Source organism: Megalobrama amblycephala, linkage group LG7 (genome assembly GCF_018812025.1).
Source record: "Megalobrama amblycephala isolate DHTTF-2021 linkage group LG7, ASM1881202v1, whole genome shotgun sequence".
In the NCBI taxonomy this organism is placed as follows: Eukaryota; Metazoa; Chordata; class Actinopteri; order Cypriniformes; family Xenocyprididae; genus Megalobrama; species Megalobrama amblycephala.
The window spans coordinates 40,876,125-40,899,589 of NC_063050.1; the positions used below are offsets into that span (position 1 = coordinate 40,876,125).

At 36.2% G+C, this 23,465-nt stretch overlaps 1 protein-coding gene across 3 annotated transcripts in view; it reads right to left on the reverse strand.

The window, feature by feature from the left end:
- Positions 1 to 23,465, reverse strand: part of acsl1a (acyl-CoA synthetase long chain family member 1a) — a 38,076-nt gene that overhangs the window by 2,425 nt on the left and 12,186 nt on the right. For 2 of the 3 annotated variants that reach the window (XM_048197466.1, XM_048197468.1), the window contains exons 2-20: positions 21,835 to 22,056; positions 18,936 to 19,050; positions 17,404 to 17,468; positions 17,144 to 17,245; positions 16,332 to 16,431; positions 15,811 to 15,986; positions 15,684 to 15,716; positions 15,489 to 15,540; positions 13,772 to 13,845; positions 13,226 to 13,303; positions 10,898 to 11,032; positions 10,664 to 10,798; positions 5,016 to 5,111; positions 4,855 to 4,927; positions 4,652 to 4,740; positions 4,170 to 4,286; positions 1,284 to 1,427; positions 1,039 to 1,140; positions 9 to 80 (exon numbers count right to left, since the gene is read on the reverse strand). In XM_048197466.1, the coding sequence (XP_048053423.1) occupies positions 9 to 80; positions 1,039 to 1,140; positions 1,284 to 1,427; positions 4,170 to 4,286; positions 4,652 to 4,740; positions 4,855 to 4,927; positions 5,016 to 5,111; positions 10,664 to 10,798; positions 10,898 to 11,032; positions 13,226 to 13,303; positions 13,772 to 13,845; positions 15,489 to 15,540; positions 15,684 to 15,716; positions 15,811 to 15,986; positions 16,332 to 16,431; positions 17,144 to 17,245; positions 17,404 to 17,468; positions 18,936 to 19,050; positions 21,835 to 22,029 (1,953 nt within the window). In that variant the 5' untranslated portion in view covers positions 22,030 to 22,056. Of the gene's footprint in view, positions 1 to 8; positions 81 to 1,038; positions 1,141 to 1,283; positions 1,428 to 4,169; positions 4,287 to 4,651; positions 4,741 to 4,854; positions 4,928 to 5,015; positions 5,112 to 10,663; positions 10,799 to 10,897; positions 11,033 to 13,225; positions 13,304 to 13,353; positions 13,432 to 13,771; positions 13,846 to 15,488; positions 15,541 to 15,683; positions 15,717 to 15,810; positions 15,987 to 16,331; positions 16,432 to 17,143; positions 17,246 to 17,403; positions 17,469 to 18,935; positions 19,051 to 21,834; positions 22,057 to 23,465 lie in introns of all 3 variants that reach the window. The other variant, XM_048197467.1, reaches the window with a different exon arrangement.

Consider the following 23,465-nt stretch of genomic DNA (forward strand, 5'->3'; position numbering starts at 1 on the left):
AGATTCACCTGTTCAAAAGACTTCAGTCCGGCTTCTTTCCCAAGCCGAATGATATCCTCAAGGATGGCATTTTTCAGTTCCTGTTTAAACACAATATAAGGCATCATTTCATCAAGGTTGGCAGAGGCCATTCAAACATTACAGCCTATTCAAACTTTCAAGGCCTCAGTCTTCATACTTTCCATTTATAAGGAATTTAAAGGTCCCGTTTTTCGTGGTTTTTTGAAGCTTTGATTGTGTTTATAGTGTGCAATATAACATATGTTCATGTTTCGCGTGTAAAAAAACACCGTATTTTTCACATAATTTACTTACCTGTATACCGCTGTTTCCACTGTCATAAAAACGGGCTGATGACTTCCTTGTTCTATGAAGTCCCTCCTTCAGAAATACGTAACGAGTTCTGATTGTGCCAGCGGTTCCTGTGTTGTGATTCGACAGCAGCTTAGCGCTCCTTGCCCGGAAAAGTCACGCCTCTTACCATAACGTGGAGATGCACGCGCTCAGTGTTATTGTAAACATGTCTTTAATTTTACCCTATCAATTTGAGCCGGAATCAGACCCGGTGATTGGACTGCGGGATGAAAATAACAGCGTTTCGACGACATGGCGACAAACACACTCTACAAACGCAACTCTTGTGTATTCCTGTGGGCGGAGGTTAGTCAAAAAACTGTTTTAGTGACATCATTAAAGAAGGAAGTAGAGGGATGTAGTCCAAACTGGCCGTTCGATGTAGGCGACTTCTGTTAAATAAAATATCTCGCTTGGCATTGAACTTTGAGCTTTAAAATTTTACAGATTTTATTTATACTCTAACAACAACATTACACACTAACTAAAGTTTGAAACGGGATCACGAAGAACGGGACCTTTAATTTGTTCAGACAAATTGTCTCTAATATATGTTTTAGGCGACATGGATTGATAGCAAAACCACTTCTTTACAAGAAATTGAAAATTGAAACATTGCCATCAACTATGAAACAGTTTGAATCCAAAGCTTTTAAATGTCTTTTTTCTGTGCAAGTAGTTTACCTTGCATTGGCACATTTCAGTATAGGAGCCCTCAATGCCTCTTTTCTTTGCCCATCCTGGCAGAAAGTCTGGATCAGGAACCACAATACCCACTAAACATGCCTGCAAAGAGTAACAGAATGGGTTTACTCTTATTTATAGCATATACCCACACATATACTATCCTATGACCCAACAACTTACATTCACGCACTCTATGTGTGATTCACTGCTATGTGTGACAGTCATTCAGTCCCGTTTCTCACCTGTAGACTGTCTCCATGTACAAAAACCTGGGCCACAGGGTCACTGCGGATGTAGATGTTCTCAATCTTCTCTGGAGCAATGTATTCACCCTGAGCCAGCTTAAAGATGTGTTTCTTCCTGTCTACAATCTTCAGAGTTCCATTCTAAAACAATAAATACTCAGCTTCACTAATTAAGTAAGGAACAAAAATTATGATGGACCATAAAATGAATGCATGACACAAAATGGGTTCTGTTGGCTTAAAACACTAAGTATTAACTTCAAAATATTAAGAATTTGCAAGTGGACACATGCAGAACTGTAAAGTTCTAGTTCACAATAACTCCTGTCGAGAGGAATTTCATGCAATAAGATAGTGTGCTCAGAGCAATCTTTACCATCAGTCATTTGCATTCATAAATCGCATTGCATTAATATATACAACCGTGTACAAGATTTTTTTAGTTTTTTAGAAGTTCTATTAAGCATGGATGCATTAAATCAGGGTTCCTACACATTTTCCATTTCAAAATTCCATACTTTTCCAGACTCAAATTTCCAAACCTCTCTGTAGATTTTTCAGACCATATTTAACATAAATATGGTCACTATTTTCAGCATTATTTTTGGCATACAGTACATGATAAAACATGGCTATGACCGCTTCACCCTATGGTTCTGTGAATCACTACACAACACCCTTAGCAACCCCTCTTAGCAACGTAAACTGTTTGTTCTCAATTGATGTTGTTCATTGAAGCTTACTGTATTATGTAGAAGAGTATTGTGAGAAAGAGATTTTTTGAACAAGTTTATTACCTGCATTCAGATTTAGCATTTTCCTTCAGGTCAGTCCTATGTTCATAATAAAAATAAAAATAAAAATAAAAATTTCCCATGACTGACAGTGCTAGTCAAAGCATTTGTCAGTTGTGTTTTGTTCTGTGTTCACTACAATTCAGTCTTTTCAACGTAAAAGTCTTCGCTACTGACTGACACACTCATAAAGACAGTCTTTGCCGCCATCTAATGGCGTAATAATGTAACTTCTGTTGCTGTTTGCAGTCAAGGACTATTTTTTCCGGCGGAGGGAAAGCTTTTAGTGATTTTACTTCATGAAAGTTGCATTGATACATATTTTTTGGCTTTAATATTTGTATTGTGTGGTAACCGTTTTGTAAAAGCAATAAGATACTCGAGGCTAGTGCTGTATCGTGAATAAGTCACGGCTTAAGGCACTCCACTCCACGTCATGCCTAACAACACCCTTCAGCTGTGACTTATTCATGATACAGCACAGCCTCTCGTACCTTATTGCTAACATATATTCACCTCTGACACATCATTTTGATACTGTAAATGTGTTTTAGCACAGTGTGATTTAGATGATCATTTGTTGAATGGTACGCCACATTCTTTTAGTGAAATTTCAAAAGGGACTCGCTTATGGTATGGTAAGACAAACAGATTTGTGTAATGGCTTAAATTCATTAAGTCGTGTTTGACAATCACTAAATGATCACCAAACCTTTGCCATGAAATCACTCTGCTTGTATGATAAGCTTTTAGAAATTCACTGAATAGTCTGGAAACACAAATATTTTTCCATACCCTGTTTTTTTTTTTTTTTTTTTTCCAGACTTGGAAATTACTCAAATCAAATCCCACACTTTTTTCCAAACTCTGTAGGAACCCTGTCAAATTGATCAAGTAACAGTAAAGTAGGAGAATTACAGGGGAGAGAAGAAATTGTTGAATAAAGTCGTTATTTTTGTTTTGTTTTTGCGCACAAAAAGTATTCTCGTTACTTCATAACATTAATGTTGAACCACTGTAGTCACATGGACTATTTTAACTATGTATTTGCTACCTTTCTGGGCCTTTAAAGGTGCAATGGCGTTGCTGTCTTACGGGTTTGGAATGACATGAGGGTGAGTAATGGCAGAAATTCCATTTTTGGGTGAACTAACCCTTTAAAGGTGATAGAGAGTATTTTTTCGTCGACTGAGAATCCAAAGACTTAAGTTTTGAAATGAGCGCATGCGTAAGAACAACCCCCCTCCTTCACAGCTCATTTCAAAGGAACGCCTCCCAAAACTCGTGCACAAGTATTGGAACACGAGTGTTTACCACCGGCATTCGCTGTGTCGTGTTAGTGGATTCATTATGTCGGACTCACCGCAGGTAACTCATAATCTGCAGTTGTTACTCCTGTCTCCTGACAAAAACATTGCATGCGGCGCCTGTAGAGTGTGGAAAGTTTCTGGAGCGCGCAGCCGCACACGTCTCTCACAAGGAACGTCATGGCAGTGATTGACAAGCCAGAGGATCGCGTAAACGATTGGCTGATGTTTTTAAGGCCCTACCTCGTGCACAGATGATGTATATTAATATTATTACTTTCAGTGCACCTAATAAATAGTCTTTTATCAGTTAGTAAAGACAGTTTCAAGTAATATTGCAAGAATGTTTAAAACAAAACATCCTATTTAGCACCTTTAAAAGACTTTCAAAAATATAAATTAAAAAAGTAAATAAAAACTTTTAAACATAGTGAATGTAGCAGATTTCATTAACAGATTGGGCTCAGGGTGAAATAAATATTGGGTAACAATTTTAGCCATACTCTAATGAGAGTTAGTTGACATAGTAGTTGCAAAGTTACTTATAGTTTGTAGAATGTCTAAATTGAACCATTGAAATAAAGTGTAACCAAATATGGTTAGCAAGTCAGTAACTAGGTTAATGTCAGTATCATTCAAAATTAATCTGATTCACTGAATCAAGTGGACGATTCACAGAAATCAGAATGTTGATTAAATTAAAACTGAACTGGGAGACTAAAAATAGAAAGTCGACAGAGTAAATAATGAGAAGAAGTGCTGGGAGAGGATGTAGAATTTACCGGTAGCCATTTGCCGATATCTCCAGTGTGCAGCCAGCCGTCTTTATCTATGGCCTCTAAGGTTCGCTCTGGGTCCTTCAGGTAACCTTGAAAAACATTTGGTCCTTTCACACACACCTGTGGAGGACACACACACAGACAGCCAGTAAACTGGGATGTACAGTAAACTGGGAGCCACTCAAAAACTATATAAATTACAAAGTATGTTTAAGTACGTTTAAATTATCATTTTTTGCTTTGCTTGGTCATGACAAATGTTGAAAATATTGAGTTAGCCATTCCATCTGTTAATATTTAATTCATAAATTAGTTGAATAATGAGTCTACATTATTTTATTTATCATTTATTTCATTATTAACATTATGCCACAAAAGCTTTCAAGGTAAACACTTCAAGAAAAGCCCACACACTCTAACAATGGTTAACTAGTATTAAACTAAGAACATTCCTTTAAAATTTAATATTTTAACTGGTGACATACCTCTCCTTCCCCATTTGCTGCAAAATAACTCATTTCAGCCACATCCACTAACTTAACGAAATTACAGGGCAGCGGCGCTCCCACATGACCTGAGTGCAAGAGACCAAGAGAGTTTGTGTGACAGCCTGTCTGTTTATACATTAAAACAGTTTGTTATAACTGTTTGTTATATGTGTTAATGTGTGTACATGTGCATGTCTTACCTGCTGACCAGTCTCCAGGAAGTGACATTGTGCAGCCTGCGGTGCACTCTGTCTGCCCATAACCCTCATAAAACTACAACATAATCGTCACACAAAAACAGTGACTTTAAAATCAGATGTGGGAACTGACAGCATAAGAACAGAAGTCTTTGTGTGTGTACCTGGCAGCCCAGCGCTGCTCTCAGGAAGGTGAGGACGGTGGGAGAGACGGGAGCAGCTCCTGTGATCATAAGCCTCACGCGCCCACCCAGACTGGCCTGTAGGGGGAGTCCCATGAGTCAATTTGGTTGTGTTCACACGGTAGTAGGAAATAGCTCTCACAGTTCTGTTTTTGGAGGGCTTACACAGTTTAGTTGCACAAAAGATTTTAGAGTCATCAAAATCACTCATCAAATCATAATCACTTTTTTATAAATGACTTTTTCTAAATGAGTTTTGGGGGAAATTCAGTTGATATGTGCAGTATTAGGAGTACACAGTTGACAATAGTTTATGTGATCAAATTTATTGTAGATGCAACATAAGCATGTGAAGAATTCTATTATATAAATCTATTTATAACAAGGTTTAATATTGCTGTATTGTGTGGTTGAAAACCAAACTAAAACTTGTATTTGAATGTAGGAGTGACTCTGTTTCACACTCCAGCATCACTCAGAGCAGGGTTTCTCTCAGCAGCACCAGAGTGGAGCAGAAGCAGAGTAATTACTATGAAAGGTTGTTTCTGCATCAAAGTAAAAATCAATCAGTTAAAAAAAGCAATTGCAACTTCAACTCTCATAATTGAGACTTTAAATCTCCCAAATGTGAATTTGTTTCTCACAGTTCCAACTTTATAACACTACTGTTCAAAAGTTTGTGGTTGGTAAAATAATAATAATAATAAAAATAATAAAATTAATTCATTTATTCAGCAAGGATGCAATAAATTGATCAAAAGTAAGAGTAAAGGCTTTTACATTGTTACAAAATTTTTGAGCTTTCTATTTTTTACAAGATGTAATATAAGTCCAAGGTGTCCCCTGAATGTGTCTGTGAAGTTTCAGCTCAAAATACCCCATAGATTTAAATTAATTTTTTTAACTGCCTATTTTGGGGCATCATTAACTATGCACCGATTCAGGAGCTGCTGGCCCTTAAAATCTCATGCTCCCTGCCCATCGGGCTCGCGACTCTATAATACAGTGCATTTACAAAGTTCACACAGCTAATATAACCCTCAAATGGATCTTTACAAGATGTTCGTCATGTATGCTTCATGCATGCTTCGGGTCATGTAAGTATAGTATTTATTTGGGTGTTTATATTTCATTCTGAACGAGTTTGATAGTACTCTGTGGCTAAAGCTAACATTACACACTGTTGGAAAGATTTATAAAGAATGAAGTTGTGTTTATGCATTATACAGACTGCAAGTGTTTAAAAATGAAAATAGCGACGGCTCTTGTCTCCGTGAATACAGTAAGAAACGATGGTAACTTTAACCACATTTAACAGTACATTAGCAACATGCTAACGAAACATTTAGAAAGACAATTTACAAATATCACTAAAAATATCATATCATCATGGATCATGTCAGTTATTATTGCTCCATCTGCCATTTTTCGCTGTTGTTATTGCTTGCTTACCTAGTCTGTTGATTCAGCTGTGCACATCCAGACGTTACTGGCTGCCCTTGTCTAATGCCTTTCATAATGTTGGGAACATGGGCTGGCATATGCAAATATTGGGGGCGTACACCCCAACTGTTACGTAACAGTCGGTGTTATGTTGAGATTCGCCTGTTCTTCTGAGGTCTTTTAAACAAATGAGATTTATATAAGAAGGAGGAAACAATGGAGTTTGAAACTCAGTGTATGTCTTTTCCATGTACTGAACTCTTGTTATTCAACTATGCCAAGGTAAATTAAATTTTTAATTCTAGGGCACCTTTAAGAAAAAATGTATCACAGTTTTCATTAGCACCACAACTGTTTTCAACATTGATTATTATTAGAAATGTTTCTTGAGGAGCAAATTAGCATATTACGGTGCGTGTCCCCTGGCATTAAGTGAGTGGAGCAGAGCGGGCGTTTTCAATTAATTCCTATGGAAGACGAGCTTCATGCTCACGTGGTGCATTGTGGGATTAACAACAGACCAAGAAAGCATTGAGAGCAGCCGAAAGCGGCAAAAAGTTTGGGCAGTTTGACTTTATGCATCTAGCAAAACGAAAACACGGGCGGCAGCCAATCTCTGTGAGGTTCAGGTAGTGATGCCTGTCTTGAGCATTTAAAATATGCATGTAGTACTGGAGTTTATGCTGGATTTAGTGCGTAAATCATTTTGTTTACACACTGGACGTTTTGCAGTTGTTATATATATATATATATATATATATATATATATATATATATATATATATATATCATTGTGATTATACTGGCTGGGTTTATAAAAGTTTATTAAAATTGACAGGATATCTTTACTTGGGGCATTTGGAAACAAAGCTTGCCTATTTCCAAAGGTAATTGCGTAATCTCTGATAATAATGTCTATGCTTTGAAAAAAACACCACAAAGCGGAGGCGTTATAGCGTTTCTGGCGGCACTGAGCGTAGTTTGGACGCTGTAGTGGACACTCACTCACCATTAGAATGATTATGCTGGAGTAATGGCTGCTGAAAATTTGTGTCTTTGTCATCATAGGAATAGATTACATTTTAAAGGTCCCGTTCTTCGTGATCCCATGTTTCAAACTTTAGTTAGTGTGTAATGTTGTTGTTAGAGTATAAATAAAATCTGTAAAATTTTAAAGCTCAAAGTTCAATGCCAAGCGAGATATTTTATTTAACAGAAGTCGCCTACATCGAACGGCCAGTTTGGACTACATCCCTCTACTTCCTTCTTTAATGACGTCACTAAAACAGTTTTTTGACTAACCTCCGCCCACAGGAATACACAAGAGTTGCGTTTGTAGAGTGTGTTTGTCGCCGTGTCGTCGAAACGTTGTTATTTTCATCCCGCAGTCCAATCACCGGGTCTGATTCCGGCTCAAATTGATAGGGTAAAATTAAAGACATGTTTACAATAACACTGAGCGCGTGCATCTCCCCGTTATGGTAAGAGGCGTGACCTTTCCGGGCAAGGAGCGCTAAGCTGCTGTCGAATCACAACACAGGAACCGCTGGCACAATCAGAACTCGTTACGTATTTCTGAAGGAGGGACTTCATAGAACAAGGAAGTCATCAGCCCGTTTTTATGACAGTGGAAACAGCGGTATACAGATAAGTAAATTATGTGAAAAATACTGTGTTTTTTTACACGCGAAACATGAACACATGTTATATTGCACACTATAAACACAATCAAAGCTTCAAAAAACCACGAAAAAATTTTTATTCTTTAATTCTTTAATTTTATTCTTTAAAATAGAAAACAGTTATTTATCACTTGTTATAATATTTCACATTATAATATTATTTTTAATGAAAATAATGCAGCCTTGATGAGCAGAGATTTCTTTCAAAAACATTAAAAAATCTTACCGACCCCAAACTTTTGAACTTTTATATATTTTATAACTATATTTCTCACAAATGCGATTTTATATTGCCACTTCATGTCTCACAATGTGACTTTTTTCCTCTGTTTTTTTACTATCCAAAAAATTTCTTTATCTCACTTTTTTGATTACATAACGCTTTGTGATTATACACTCATGAGCTAAGGCCCATTTACACAAAAATTCATAACTATAAAGATAACTATAGCAATAACTATATTCACATCCACACCAACAGACCATAACATTCTGTTTATTATAAGTGTTTAAAGCTGGGTGTATTCTGACTGGGTGTCAATGCTTTTATCGTTATTATCAGCTGGAAAAAAATGTTACTGAAAATTATTCCAACAACATAATTTATCTGTCATTATTGTTATAGCTGTGGTCTAGACTACCCTATTCTCATAGAAATTTGAACAATTATTAAAACTTTAGTTATCATTATAGTTGTTGTCCTTGGGCCTTTAGATATGATTTCTCTTGCTGTTTTTGCTTTATAATTGTTGGACAGTTGGATGCTGAGTGTTTTTGAATTTGTGAGTTGCCAGGCAACAGAGTCTTTATACATGGGTTTCATGTGACGTCACTGTATTCTATCGCCGCCATATTTGGGACCGGTCACAGCTGCGCGCCCTGTTTAAGTCTATGGTGACAGCAGCTACAACTACCAGAGGAAGGCCAACGAAACGCTTTCAGAAGGTTCACAACAAGTTTATAATATATCTTGGATATGTGGTGCTGTTAGCCGTTTCAACAGTCGTCAGAACTACAAATTTATTTGATCCCAAAGTAGTTAGATCGGCAGAATTATTGGCTTCATTCAGAAGGGACCACACCACTGGCAGCCAAACAGCAATGCACAACATTAATAACTGCTGGGACTGTCATTTACATAACATTATAACGAGGACACTATTGTAATAAAATGTTGTGAATTCTCTGTGTTGTTGTTTCAGCGTGTTGTTGTGGTAAGAGCGCGTCGACTGAGTTAAACATTGATTACATAACTTGTTCAAACTTCACTTGTGCATTCGCGTCATTTTGTACAGATAAAACTTATTAATTTTATTAAGTATAAATATCTGATTATTCTCATAAAGGATGTGTTTCGTTGAGGTAAATAACCCACAGAGCTGATGATCATCTATAGCTTCAGTGCGAGCGCTCAAAAAGACAAAACATTAATATGATTGGGACTGTCTTCTTCTTATACATGATATTATAATCGTATATACTTGTAAAATAACGTTGTGAATTATTTGGGCTTATTTGCTGTGTTTCGGAGTTTCAATGAGGTTACTTCAAGTTCATCTGTGCGTGATTTTGTGCAAATACTAGTTGTAATATTATTTTTATTTTGTATTAATATCTGGATTATTTTATATAGGATGTGTTCCGTTGATTAATTAAAAAGTTGAAAGTTAATTAACTTTCAGTTTATGGGTTTTTTTATTCTCTTCAGCTTCAGCGTGCGCAGCTCAAACAGCAATGATTAAGTCATTAAAATGTTTAACGTTACTACACAGTATTATTAAAACTTTAATATTTCTTTTAGAAAACGAATGCATTATTTTTAATAACTAGCTCTTATATTCTAGTATTATTTTCATCAACACATAGTTTGATTAATAATAAGGATCATGAACAATAACAGATTTTTTTTTGTATACAATAACATCAATAACAGATTCATTTTGATAACAGTATTATTTGAGCTGCGCGCGCTGAATGAACACCCGTAAACTGAAGCGCTTTGCTAGAAGGTTAATTAACTCAACAGGACACATCCTATGGTAATTCATATATATTTATACAAGCTATACATAAAATTACAACTTATATTTGCACAAAATCATGCACGCATGTACTTGAACTAAGTAATGTAGTCAGCTGGTGTCGTGAATTTGTTCATCCTGTAACACGCCGAAACACAGCAACTAGAATTCATAATATTTTCAAATAAATCAAATAAATTTGAAGTTCTGACGACTGTTGAAACGGCTAACAGCACCACATATCCAAGATCTATTATAAACTTGTTGTGAACCTTCTGAGAGCGTTTTGTTGGCCTTCCTCTGGTAGTTGTAGCTGCTGTCACCATAGACTTAAACAGGGCGCGCAGCTGTGACCGGTCCCAAATATGGCGGCGGGCATAGCGGAAGTGACGTCTTTGAAACCCATGTATAGGTTCTCTATGGTTTCAACTGATTGTTCTGTCCCTGGGCACTAACAAACTCACTCTACTTTTCATCAGGTTACCTGCACTTTGCTGAAGATTAATTTATCCCACATGCTGTCCTTCCTCACAACTCCACTTCTTAACTCCGCCTCTTTCCTGCTGGTGGCAAAATCCAACAGCCATCTCTTGAGAGGAGTGTTTGCCTGTCCGAAGATCTTAACACAAACACACATGAATGTATAATGAACTTTAAGTATATTTAAGCACAGACTTTAATGCAAACAGTTTATGTGTACATAACTAAACAGAAGTACCTTATCAAACATGCGGTTGAGTAGTCTGGGCACTACAGGAAATACAGTGGGTTTAAGAGTCTTCAAATCATCCATCAGCAGACGGATATCTCCCTGAAAATATCCAATCCTGGCTCCGTGGACCAGAAGCACACCCTATACACACAACAAACACAATTATTCAACAAGAATATTAGATATGTAGATTCATTTCTATATATGTATATATACAGTAATGGCCAATATTTTAAATATTTTAAAAGTGAGGGAATAGCAAAATACTAAACCTGGTTAAAGTATTTATCTGACAAAATTGTTTGGAAAAAATGCAAGCTACATTGACTACAACATAATCAGCCATTAATATTTTGTTGCTTCTCTCTTGCTTTTGCATGTCTTCATAATTTCTTTGTAAGACAGACTGGCCAGAAATTATGACTGAACAATTTGGCATGTTTCACTGTGTTATCACTAATAAAACTCCAGGCACAACCATGCTTACAAAATCTTTAACACATTTTTAATAATACTGTATTTGGATAAAGGGTGAAGACGTCAATTTTCCTAGGCCAGACATTATCTTTGACAAATACAATATACAGTGGGTACAGAAAGTATTCAGACCCCCTTAAATTTTTCACTCTTTGTTATATTGCAGCCATTTGCTAAAATCATTTAAATTCATTTTTTTTCCTCATTAATGTACACTCAGCACCCCATATTGGCAGAAAAACACAGAATTGTTGACATTTTTGCAGATTTATTAAAAAAAGAAAAACTGAAATATCACATGGTCCTAAGTATTCAGACCCTTTGCTCAGTATTTAGTAGAAGCACCCTTTTGATCTAATACAGCCATGAGTCTTTTTGGGAAAGATGCAACAAGTTTTTCACACCTGGATTTGGGGATCCTCTGCCATTCCTCCTTGCAGATCCTCTCCAGTTCTGTCAGGTTGGATGGTAAACGTTGGTGGACAGCCATTTTTAGGTCTCTCCAGAGATGCTCAATTAGGTTTAAGTCAGGGCTCTGGCTGGGCCATTCAAGAACAGTCACGGAGTTGTTGTGAAGCCACTCCTTCGTTATTTTAGCTGTGTGCTTAGGGTCATTGTCTTGTTGGAAGGTAAACCTTCTGCCCAGTCTGAGGTCCTGAGCACTCTGGAGAAGGTTTTCGTCCAGGATATCCCTGTACTTGGCCGCATTCATCTTTCCCTCAATTGCAACCAGTCGTTCCTGTCCCTGCAGCTGAAAAACACTGCCACAGCATGATGCTGCCACCACCATGCTTCACTGTTGGGACTGTATTGGACAGGTGATGAGCAGTGCCTGGTTTTCTCCACACATACCGCTTAGAATTAAGGCCGAAAAGTTCTATCTTGGTCTCATCAGACCAGAGAATCTTATTTCTCACCATCTTTGAGTCCTTCAGGTGTTTTTTTCATGTGTCTTGCACTGAGGAGAGGCTTCCGTCGGGCCACTCGGCCATAAAGCCCCAACTGGTAGAGGGCTGCAGTGATAGTTGACTTTCTACAACTTTCTCCCATCTCCCGACTGCATCTCTGGAGCTCAGCCACAGTGATCTTTGGATTCTTCTTTACCTCTCTCACCAAGGCTCTTCTCCCCCGATAGCTCAGTTTGGCCAGACGGCCAGCTCTAGGAAGGGTTCTGGTCGTCCCAAACGTCTTCCATTTAAGGATTATGGAGGCCACTGTGCTCTTAGGAACCTTAAGTGCAGCAGAATTTTTTTGTAACCTTGGCCAGATCTGTGCCTTGCCACAATTCTGTCACTGAGCTCCTCAGGCAGTTCCTTTGACCTCATGATTCTCATTTGCTCTGACATGCACTGTGAGCTGTAAGGTCTTATATAGACAGGTGTGTGGCTTTCCTAATCAAGTCCAATCAGTATAATCAAACACAGCTGGACTCAAATCAAGGTGTAGAACCATCTCAAGGATGATCAGAAGAAATGGACAGCACCTGAGTTAAATATTTGAGTGTCACAGCAAAGGGTCTGAATACTTAGAACCATGTGATATTTCAGTTTTTCTTTTTTAATAAATCAGCAAAAATGTCAACAATTCTGTGTTTTTCTGTCAGTATGGGGTGCTGTGTGTACATTAATGAGGGAAAAAAATGAACTTAAATGATTTTAGCAAAAGGATGCAATATAACAAAGAGTGAAAAATTTAAGGGGGTCTGAATACTTTCCGTACCCACTGTATAAAATCTGTGGCATGGGTACAGTAAATAAATAATAATATCATATATTCAACCAAAACATCCCTTATTAATTTTATTATATAAAAATGAGTAATATATGTCTAATGACTGTGTGCATGCATAATACATACCTCAACCACTCTCTCAAACATGTGCGCTAGTGGTAGGTAAGAAATGTGAATGTCTGTCTGGTTAAGCATGCAATGAACCTGTAAAAAACACACACACACACACACATGCAGTGTGAAATGAAGCATACCTCAACTACTCTTTCAAACATATGCGCTAGTGGTAAGAAGGAAATGAGAACATCTCGAGGACCAAGTTTCAGCGACTCCTAACCACACACACATATACATATACAAACGCATCAACATACAGATCATGAGGGAGGTAGAAACAGGAAGCAGACAATTAAATAAGGAAATGAGGCACAAGAAAAGCTGAACATAACAGAGACAGAAAGAAACAACTTGATTTGGTCAAGAAAACATTTCACTTAATCATTAACTGACAAATAAAGTGAAGGAAACATACTCCTAAAAATCTCACACATCTGATCTGACATTTTACTGGCATTTTTTTTTTTCTCTTTTTCTCCAAGAAAGACTTCACTACAATACATTTTAAAGGATAAAGAAGTGAAATAAAAAGAAGCAAAAAAAAATCTGTCTTACCTGTGTAACTTTAATGAAAGCGGAACAATTGGAAACAACGTTTCCATGTGTAAGCATTGCTCCCTTTGGATTTCCTGTCGGAAAAGAAATCAGTTACATTTATTTTCCAGGTGGGAGTCCTAAAAAAAAATGCCAAAATATGACGATGAGGCAACATGTAAGAGAAACGGAAAGAAGTTTGCTGTGTGCATCAATGATTACTCAATGATTTAAGTCATTTTTGTGCATTTTGTTTTGTTCACTTTCAACAGAAAGCATTAATATTTTAATTTCAAAATAATTCATCTTGTTTGAGATTAATAACAATTAATTACTTCAATACATAAATATCTAGTTCAGTCACGAAAACTTTAGAGAGCACAGACTGGTCCATTACATGCAATCTGCAAGCAATTACATCATTGCCACATGGCACAGGCTGATTGGCCTCTGCTGATTCTGCAGCCAATGAGATTGCTTGCATAACATTTAAATAGTCTGGTTCATTGTTTGCTGTAAGCTAGGCTGCGTTCCAGTTCGTTTTTTAAATGCCCTTCTCTTGCTAACTTCCCTCAGTCTCGTTGACTCGGATGTACGTCATTGCTTACATTGCACGAGCGCCCACTACTGGCAGAACCTATGCAATGGGCTGAACTGGAACGTCCTAAGCCCTTGGTGACTTGGAATCCGCAATGGAGCTGATTTATTATTTATTTTTCCCCTTACAAAATTGTTTACTACAGCATTCCATACTTACATATGTGTGTTTTAAATGTTTAAAAAAATAATTAATATATCATAGAGTTGTTTGTGTTGGGGTAAATTAAACACGATATGCGGTGACGTCATAATCGTGTTGCATTGTGGGTTATGGAGCTGCCTGAAGTGTACATATGAAGTAGACTCGCTACCTCGGTCAAAATCGAGGGAGCGAGGGTCTGTCCATATAAACTTCCCTCGCCCAATTCACAAAGTGGAACGCACTTCAAAATGGCGGCAGGGATTCCCCTAAGGGGAAGTGTTTAGGGAAGTTTGCGAAGTGCGTGTCTAAAACTGGAGTGGAACGCAGCCCTAGTCCTGCAGTGCGCAATCAGAGTTCCTCTGAAACCCTCTACCTCCCCCAGCTCCACCTGTCTAGATCTGCTACAGGATTTAAGTGTGTCTATTAATGCAGCAGCAGCAGAATATCTTGCTCACAGCACTATGTCTGTGTATCTTTCATATCCAACTTGCTCTGCAGCAGCAGCGAAAAAAATGTAAAAAAAAATTCCAAAAAAAGTTCCTATGGGAAAAGAAAGTCCTGTGTGTGATCTACTGACGATGTGCAAATTAAAGAACACAGACACAGCCGGATCATTTCGATAATGACCAACGCAATCTACCAAGAGCAGCGCAAATTAGCATCTGGTTTAAAACATGCTTTTTTGGATGGTAAATAATGAAGTAAATACCAGTAAATTGACTAGCGCAAACCTTAGTAAATCACCTTGCAGAAACTCCTACAAATGCATATGCAATAAGGTCAGCCGCAACTGTTCACACCTTTTCAGTGCTAATTTTTCACTGTGTATCTTTAGTAAACCCTAAAAGTAGTTTTTAATGCCAAAATAGGGTTTGCACTGGTGCAAGATGTTAGTAAATCTGGCCCTTAGTACGCAAAGACCAAATACATTAACATTGCCATATTCAATAACATGCTAAAAACTTTTCAGAGATTTGTCATGATTGAAACGCATACCTGTTGTTCCACTTGTGAAGCAAATCAGTGCCAGGTCCTCTGGTTTAGGAGGCTAGAAATAAAAATTCAAAACTAAGCATTCATTTAATTAACATTAAGTAGAAAATCAGTAATAAAGCAATCAAATAAAACAATTCATTATTCACATATAAAGTTACAAGTCTGTGAATCAATAGAGCACTCAGTTTTACTCACAATGGGTGTCTTGTGGTTGGCTTTGCCGATAGCCTGCCAAAAGAAAGACTTCATTTAATGAAGTACAAATACAAGATTAATGGGATCACTGCTTACCAAGGGTGTTTAAGTTTGTGTGTAATCAAACCTCCAGCTCCTTGAGGCTCATAACTTCAATGCCGTTCTGTTGAGCTTGTGCAGTCAGCTCACTGTCAAAGTTCTCCATAATCACTATGGTTGTGACGCTGTGCTTCCTGCCAGACACGCAGTCCAAGATCAGATGAGCCTTATCCGCGAGATCACAGATCACAGTGGAGATGGAGGCTACAACAAAAGCTCTGTTACCCACAACAAATTTCCACAATTTCATCAACACATTACAATGTCAACACAACTTCAATCTTCATTCAAATCTTCAAATGAATCAATTAAATATTAAATAATTAAATTTGATTAAATAAGAAATTATTTTTTATTAAAATTTTATTTTAATAAATAGGATTCTAGTTAATAGAATTTAGTTACTTTTCCACTGAACAAAATGCTTTTCAGTAACAGGAATAAGAAATTTTAAAAGTCTGAAAAAACTGTAAGTCTTTTCCTTCTAAATAGAAGGGGAAGATATCATAAAACTACACAGAATTGTAAAAATGCTGTGCACTTGCTCACCTTTGTCAATGATGTAGCTGATGGCCTCTGTACCCAGTGTGTCATACAGCGGCACTGCCACCAGTGAATATGTGTAACATGCCAGCTCTGAAATCGTCCACTACACAAATGTACATACAACTGAATCAGTTGTGTAATACACATACTGTATGCACAAATAAGATTATCATCTTATACAGAATTGATATAGGATCAGGAAGTGTTGCCAAACCTTCTGTGCAATACGTGAAGCAATTAATGTAGGAATTAGGGTTGTCAATCAACATTCAATTGTTTTAATTACAAGATATTTTGATAAAATCGTATATATTAATATTGCTGAGAATGCACCCAAATGAAAAAAAATACAGGTAACTATAATAATTAGTGCTGTAAAACTATTAATCACGATTAATCGCATCCAAAATATAAGTGTGTGTACTGTGTATATTTATTATGTATATATACATACACACACGCATGTATATATTTAACAAAAATATATTATATTTATATATAGAATATAAATGATATGTAAATATAAATATATATATACACATGTAAATATTTCTTAAATATATACATGTATGTGTGTGTATTTATATATACATGATAAATATACACAGTACACACACATATATTATGTAAACACAAACTTTTATTTTGGACGCGATTAATCGCAATTAATAGTTTGACAGCACTAATAATAATAATATAAATACAATGTAAAACATGTATGTACATAAGTGCATTGTATCAAATGATTAATTTAAATGTAAGTACATAGTAGTTAAAGCCACCTAACATAAAGTGGGACCAGAATCTGTGATTACCTCTGGTCTGTTCTGTGCAAAGATGCCAATGTATTTGTCTCCCGATTGACTATGACCTCTGTGGAGTAATGCTGAACCTGCAAACTCTGCCCTGTCTGCTACCTACAAACAAACATCATATACGAAAATACATAACTTACTCAAATGCACAGCCATATCTGATGAAACATAAACAAGAGAGGGATCCATGAACATTTAGGAAATACAATTCTAAACAAGTTCTGATTTAAAAATCACATAGCAGGTTATAGCAATCATACCTCTTTATATGACAGCCATTTGTATGGCTGGCTCTGTTTTCGTGATCCCAAACAAGGACCATTATCTATAAAAATAAATCACAAAAAAGTAAAGATCTCACACATGATGACAAAACTTTAGGCGTATTTTTTTGGGGGGTCAACTTAGAGCTGCAAGATTCTGGATAAATTAAGAATTGCAATTATTTTGTTTAAAATAGAGATCGCGATTCTCACACGTCAACTAAAAAATATAGTATATTGTAAAAAAATAATTAATTTCAATTAATTATTAAAAAAAATGTTTTAAAGGGTTAGTTCACCCAAAAATGAAAATTCTGTCATTATAATTATAGGCCTAATATAACCCTCATGTCGTTCCATACCCGTAAGACCTTCGTTCATCATCGGAACACAAATTAAGATATTTTTTGATAAAATCAGATGCTGCAGTGAGGCCTCTATTGCCATCAAGATAATTAACACTTTCAGATGCCCAGAAAGGTACTAAAAACATATTTAAAACAGTTCATGTGAGTACAGTAATATTATAAAGCGACGAGAATACTTTTTGTGCGGCAAAAAAACAACGACTTTTCTGGTGATGGCCAATTTCAAGACACTGCTTCATGAAGCTTCGAAGCTTTACGAATCTTTTGTTTCGAATCAGTGGTTCGGATCGTGTATCAAACTGCCAAAGTCACCTGAACTATTGAAATTTTGAAACACTTATGACGTAACAAAGCCTCGTTTACTGAAATCACGTGACTTTGGCACTCCAAACCACTGATTCGAAACAAAAGATTTGTAAAGCTTCGAAGCAGTGTTTTGAAATCAGCCATCACTAGATATTGTTGAAAAGCCATTATTTTAATAATGTAAAATATTAAAAAATATCTTACATTGTGTTCTGAAGATGATGAAGGTCTTGCGAGTGTAGAACGACATGAGGGTGGGTGAGTAATAAATGACATTATTTTCATTTTTGGGTGAACTAACCCTTTTAATGAATGATTCAATGACTCACTCATTAAATCTTGTTTCATTACTAGATGAATCAGCATTTTTTGAATGAATCATTTGAATGAATGATTCAATGGCAAATACATTTTTTAAAAGTCACTTGTCACCACCTACTGGTGTAACAATGTCATTAATGCAATTTTTATTTGAAGCATCAAGTTACTTTTAAAAGGTGATTTACTCTGCTTTGATAGACATCAGTGTTTATATCTGAACTATAAACTTTATTTCAGTGCTTCTGTGATAATATGAATTATTATGGTTAAAAAAACAGTTTGTGAAGCTGTTTCATATCTATACATGATGAAAACTGCTCTCTCTGGCAGATTTAAATGTTCGCTGTGATCAAACTTGTGATCAAACTGTGGTTAAAGGTTTAATGGACACGGACGAATCATTGACATTTAGGACTAAGTTCGCGTGGGTGTTTGAATAGAGATGGCAATCTTTTAACAATTAATCGTGCAGCTCTAAGCGAAATATTTCTTTACTTGATTGTAATGTATGCTTTAAATGACCAGTTGACTTACTTGACACTCTTAGTCCTCGTAAGAAAAACTCATACATTGTTTGAGCATCTTTATAGTAGTATGTCATGTATGTGTCACTGTCCAGTAGAATAGACCGACGAGCATATTCATTACCCTGAAAAACAAAATCAATGAACTATGATGTTGTTCTGTCCCAAAAAAAAAAAAAAAAAAAAAAAAAAAATCACAACTTCTTACAAATCCGCTCCCGCTTTGCTTCCACACCAGAAGCCGGAACAGCATGAATAGAAACAACATGAATAGTCCCAGTACATTTGAAATCTTCCAACGCCAATCAAATTTGAAGACCAGAACTTAATGTTAATATCATTTATGCATAAACAATGTTTACAGCAGCATTAACATGTCAAAATAAGTTAGCAAGAAAATAAGACTCACAAATTTTAAAGGTCACTGCATCTTTCACTACACTGGGGTTTGATAAAACAAAGAGAGCAGGCCATTAACAGCAGAAGGAAGGAAGACTTCACGCTAAAGGAATTTACAGATGGTCGTTGCGCAGTGGATCTGACTGCCTTTGTAGCTGTTGCCAACACGTTTCAGTGTTACCATAGCAAACATACAAGAAATGGTGAGAATGCAAGATCCTCTGTGTTTTCTCCTTCAGCTAAAGACAGAGACAGAGATCAAGGTCATACATCTATAATTACACTCGTCTGGGTGAAAGAGGCTGTAATTATTCGTATCCAAAGCAAAGTTACAGTCTGTGCACGCACGTGTACATACACATACACAGGCAAAACTGCTCAGCATGTGAGGACAGAATGTGAAGTGGGAGGGAAAAGCTGGAATGTCATGAAAAGACCATTCCAAAACCAGCTATAGGTGGGCTATTCCAATGGTTTCAACAGACATACACTACCATTCAAAATTTTTGGGCTAGTAGGGTTTTTTTTTTTTTTAAGAAGTCTCTTCTGCTTACCAAGGCATGCATTTGATCACAAATACAGTAAAAACTTTAATATTGTGAAATATTATTACTATTTAAAATAACTGTTTTCTATTTTACTAGGCCTATATTTAAAAATCTATTTATTCCTGTGATAGCAAAGCTGGATTTTCAGCATCATTACTCCAGTCTTCAAAGTCACATGATCCTTCATAAATCATTCTAATATGCTGATTTGCCATTCTTATTATTATAATCAATGTTGAAAATTGTCGCTGCTTATTATTTTAGTGGAAAGCGTGATAAAAAAAATTTCAGGATTCTTTTATATAGAAAGTTCAAAAGAACAGCATTAATGTAAAATAGAAAAAAATATAATTATAAATGTTGTTACTGTCACTTTTGGTCAATTTAATGCATCCTTGCTGAATAAAATCATTATATTTGAATGGTAATGTATATACTTAAAAGCTTTTCTTCTACAGACAGGAATTAGACATGGTTATTATAGAAACCACTATGAATGGTCCCAAGAAAACACAGCATGTGTTTTATGTTAGATATATTTAAATGTACAATATGTCTGAGAACACAGATGGGCAACTTAAGACAGCTCAGAGTTCATACATGCAGAGTAGAGATGCACTGATGTATTGGCTGCCAGTTTTGATTAAATTACATCCATCGGCATATCGGCTATAGCATAATCCAATGTTTTTCTTTTTTTCCAGCTGAGAAATAAAACGCTTGTGTAACAGTATATTGGATCCTTGCAGCTTTTAAAGCTACAGAAGCCAAATATTCATGCTGATGTGCTGCTGTCTCAAACAACAAAGACAAAAAAAAGGAATAATAGAAAAAATATGTAGTGTTATTTTACACTTGTTTACTTCATTTCTGAACCTGAAAACTACTGTTAAACCTATCTAAAAAGCATTGTTTATTTCATATGTATCTTTGTTCTGTTGTATTTATGCAGGCCTGCAGAATGTTAAATGATCCGATCCATGTTCAATAGAAATACTAGCAATAAACTAGCTAGTATAACTTAATGCATGCATTGTTGAAATTTGCTCATTTAAAACATGATCAAGACAGCATCTATTAATGGCAAAACTTCAAATAAGAGAGAAAGTGACAAATAACAGTATCAGAATCAATAATTGTTTGTTAAAATTGGTCTCAGCCCAAAAAAATTCCTATCGGTGCATCACTAATACAGAGTTTTGTGACATGCAGCTGGTGACCTCTTCATATGCTGGGTTAACCATAGGAAGCCACAGTCTGTACTGCTGAACCGCTTTTTAAAGGAAGTGAGAAAATAATCACTAAAATCTTGCAACTCGAGCTGAGAGACAATTTCAAACTTTCAAATAGATTTGCCTCTAGAATGCCTTCCAAGGTCTTTAAAAACGTGTTTAATTATTTTAACGCATTACAAGTTTCACAAGCTATGATGGTGTGGAGGACTTCTTATGACCTTGGTGGATTTGCAAACCATGGCTGCTAAGCAACTGTTGGAAATCAGAATGCTCTAGTTTTAACCTAGAAATCAAAGTTTTTATTTATCAGGTGGCCACAATGCATATTTCCAGTGAAGAATTATCAAAGTTTTATGGCAACATTTAAAGTGAGTTGCACGGCATCAAATCTTTGAAGTACGACAAATTCAATAGCTTTGTTTGAGGTGGTTAGTAACATTGAAACAAGAAATCCTCAAGTCCTCAAGGGGATAATATAATCAACAGTAAATAATCTTAAAATGAAAGAGTTACCACATTATGGCATGCCAGAGTATTAGTGTAGGCATCATCTAAACTGTGGATGGTCATTTTGCATGTAGGTCTACCTCATCAGAATGTAGATCAGACTTTGTTTTCAGACAGACTGACTCTGTGAGACCACTAACCATGTCATTTCATGTCATTGTTGCTCTTAAAAATGGCTTTGAGGTATAAAACTACATTTGTGGAAGCATTTCACACCTACCGGTACCTCCACGGACTGCATGTCGAGGTCACAGGGTGGTTTAAGGGCTTTGGGACGGGTGGCCAGCCAATATGTGGTGATGGCAGCAAATGCACCCATGCCCATGAGGGTGTTAGTAGGTAAACTGCGCACATACTGCCTCACGTCGTCCAGCTCAGGTATCCGCAGGTGCCGGATCAGATCCTGGGCCTGCATTGCTCTGCCAATTCAGCTTACTCAAGTCTGAAAGGAAAAACACAGAGGGAGGACACAAAAACTGATTATGGACAAACAAAACAGATACTGGTGTATGTTCAAATGCATTTTTAATTGTAAGTTGAAAATCAGTTTGAAACTACATTTGGTAATATTTATGATATAATATTTATGATATTTATGAAATATAACAAAATATAAATTATATTTTGTTATATTTATTATAACAAAATATATTTTTTATATTTATGATACACTTTATATTATATTATTCTGTTATTATGACTTATTTTTCTAATTTAATCAATTATTTATCTATCTTTTATACTGTACATTATAATGTTGTGATGCTGTTTTCAATTTCTTAAACTAGTATAGATTTATAAAATGGGCCATTTATCTGTTTTATAATTTATCAGCCATAACATGGAAATAATTAGCTTATCAGTATCAGCCAGAATGTCATTATCATAGTGCATTCCCACACACACACACACACACACACACACACACACACACACACACACACACACACACACTCAGTTTTGTAGCCTGTTGCAGTTCACAATAATCAGCAGACAGTGAACACACAATCTCAACTCAGATGAGAAAGTCATTCAGAATATATACGATTGACCATCTTTCATTTTATTCTTGTATTTCTCTGGTTTGTTCCGGACAGTTCAACATGAGCAGAAAATGGGGCTATAATAAAAATTGCAATAAATATTTCAGCTGCATCAGCCTATAGCCTCCAGCAGTGTTTCTCTGTGCAGTACCTTCTCATGGAAGAGGACTAATTACAGACAGGATTAGGGTCCTTCATTCAGCTGAGACCTTAGAAACTTCTGCAGCTTGACTTCAGTGCCCTCACACTAAAGATGGAAACCTTCAATAAAGGCCAACAGCTTCTCTGTATCAGTGCCAGCTGATAATATCTCTGAAACCACTTCATCATCATGCAGAGGGTGAAAATGAGTGATAAAGCCTGTGATCAACACTGTTAATGTGTTGTTGATAATATGGTGGGTCTTCACCTCAGAAGCCTTTGTGACATTGGCCAACTGTTTCACACAAATACTTACAGGTGCTGATCATATAATTAGAATATTGTGAACTTTATTTAAAAAAAATGAAACTTTCATTTATACTAGATTCCCTACATGTAAAGTAAAACATTTCAAAAGTTTTTTTTTTTTTTTTTAATTTGTTGATTAGAGCGTACAGCTCATGAAAGTCCAAAATCCAGTATCTCAAAATATTAGAATATTTACATTTGAGTTTCATTAAATGACCATCCCTACAGTATAAATTCCAGGTATCTCTTGTTCTTTGAAACCACACTAATGGGGAAGACTGCTGACTTGACAATGGTCCAGGAGACAATCACTGACACCCTCCACAAAGAGAGTAAGTCACAGATGGTCATTACTGAA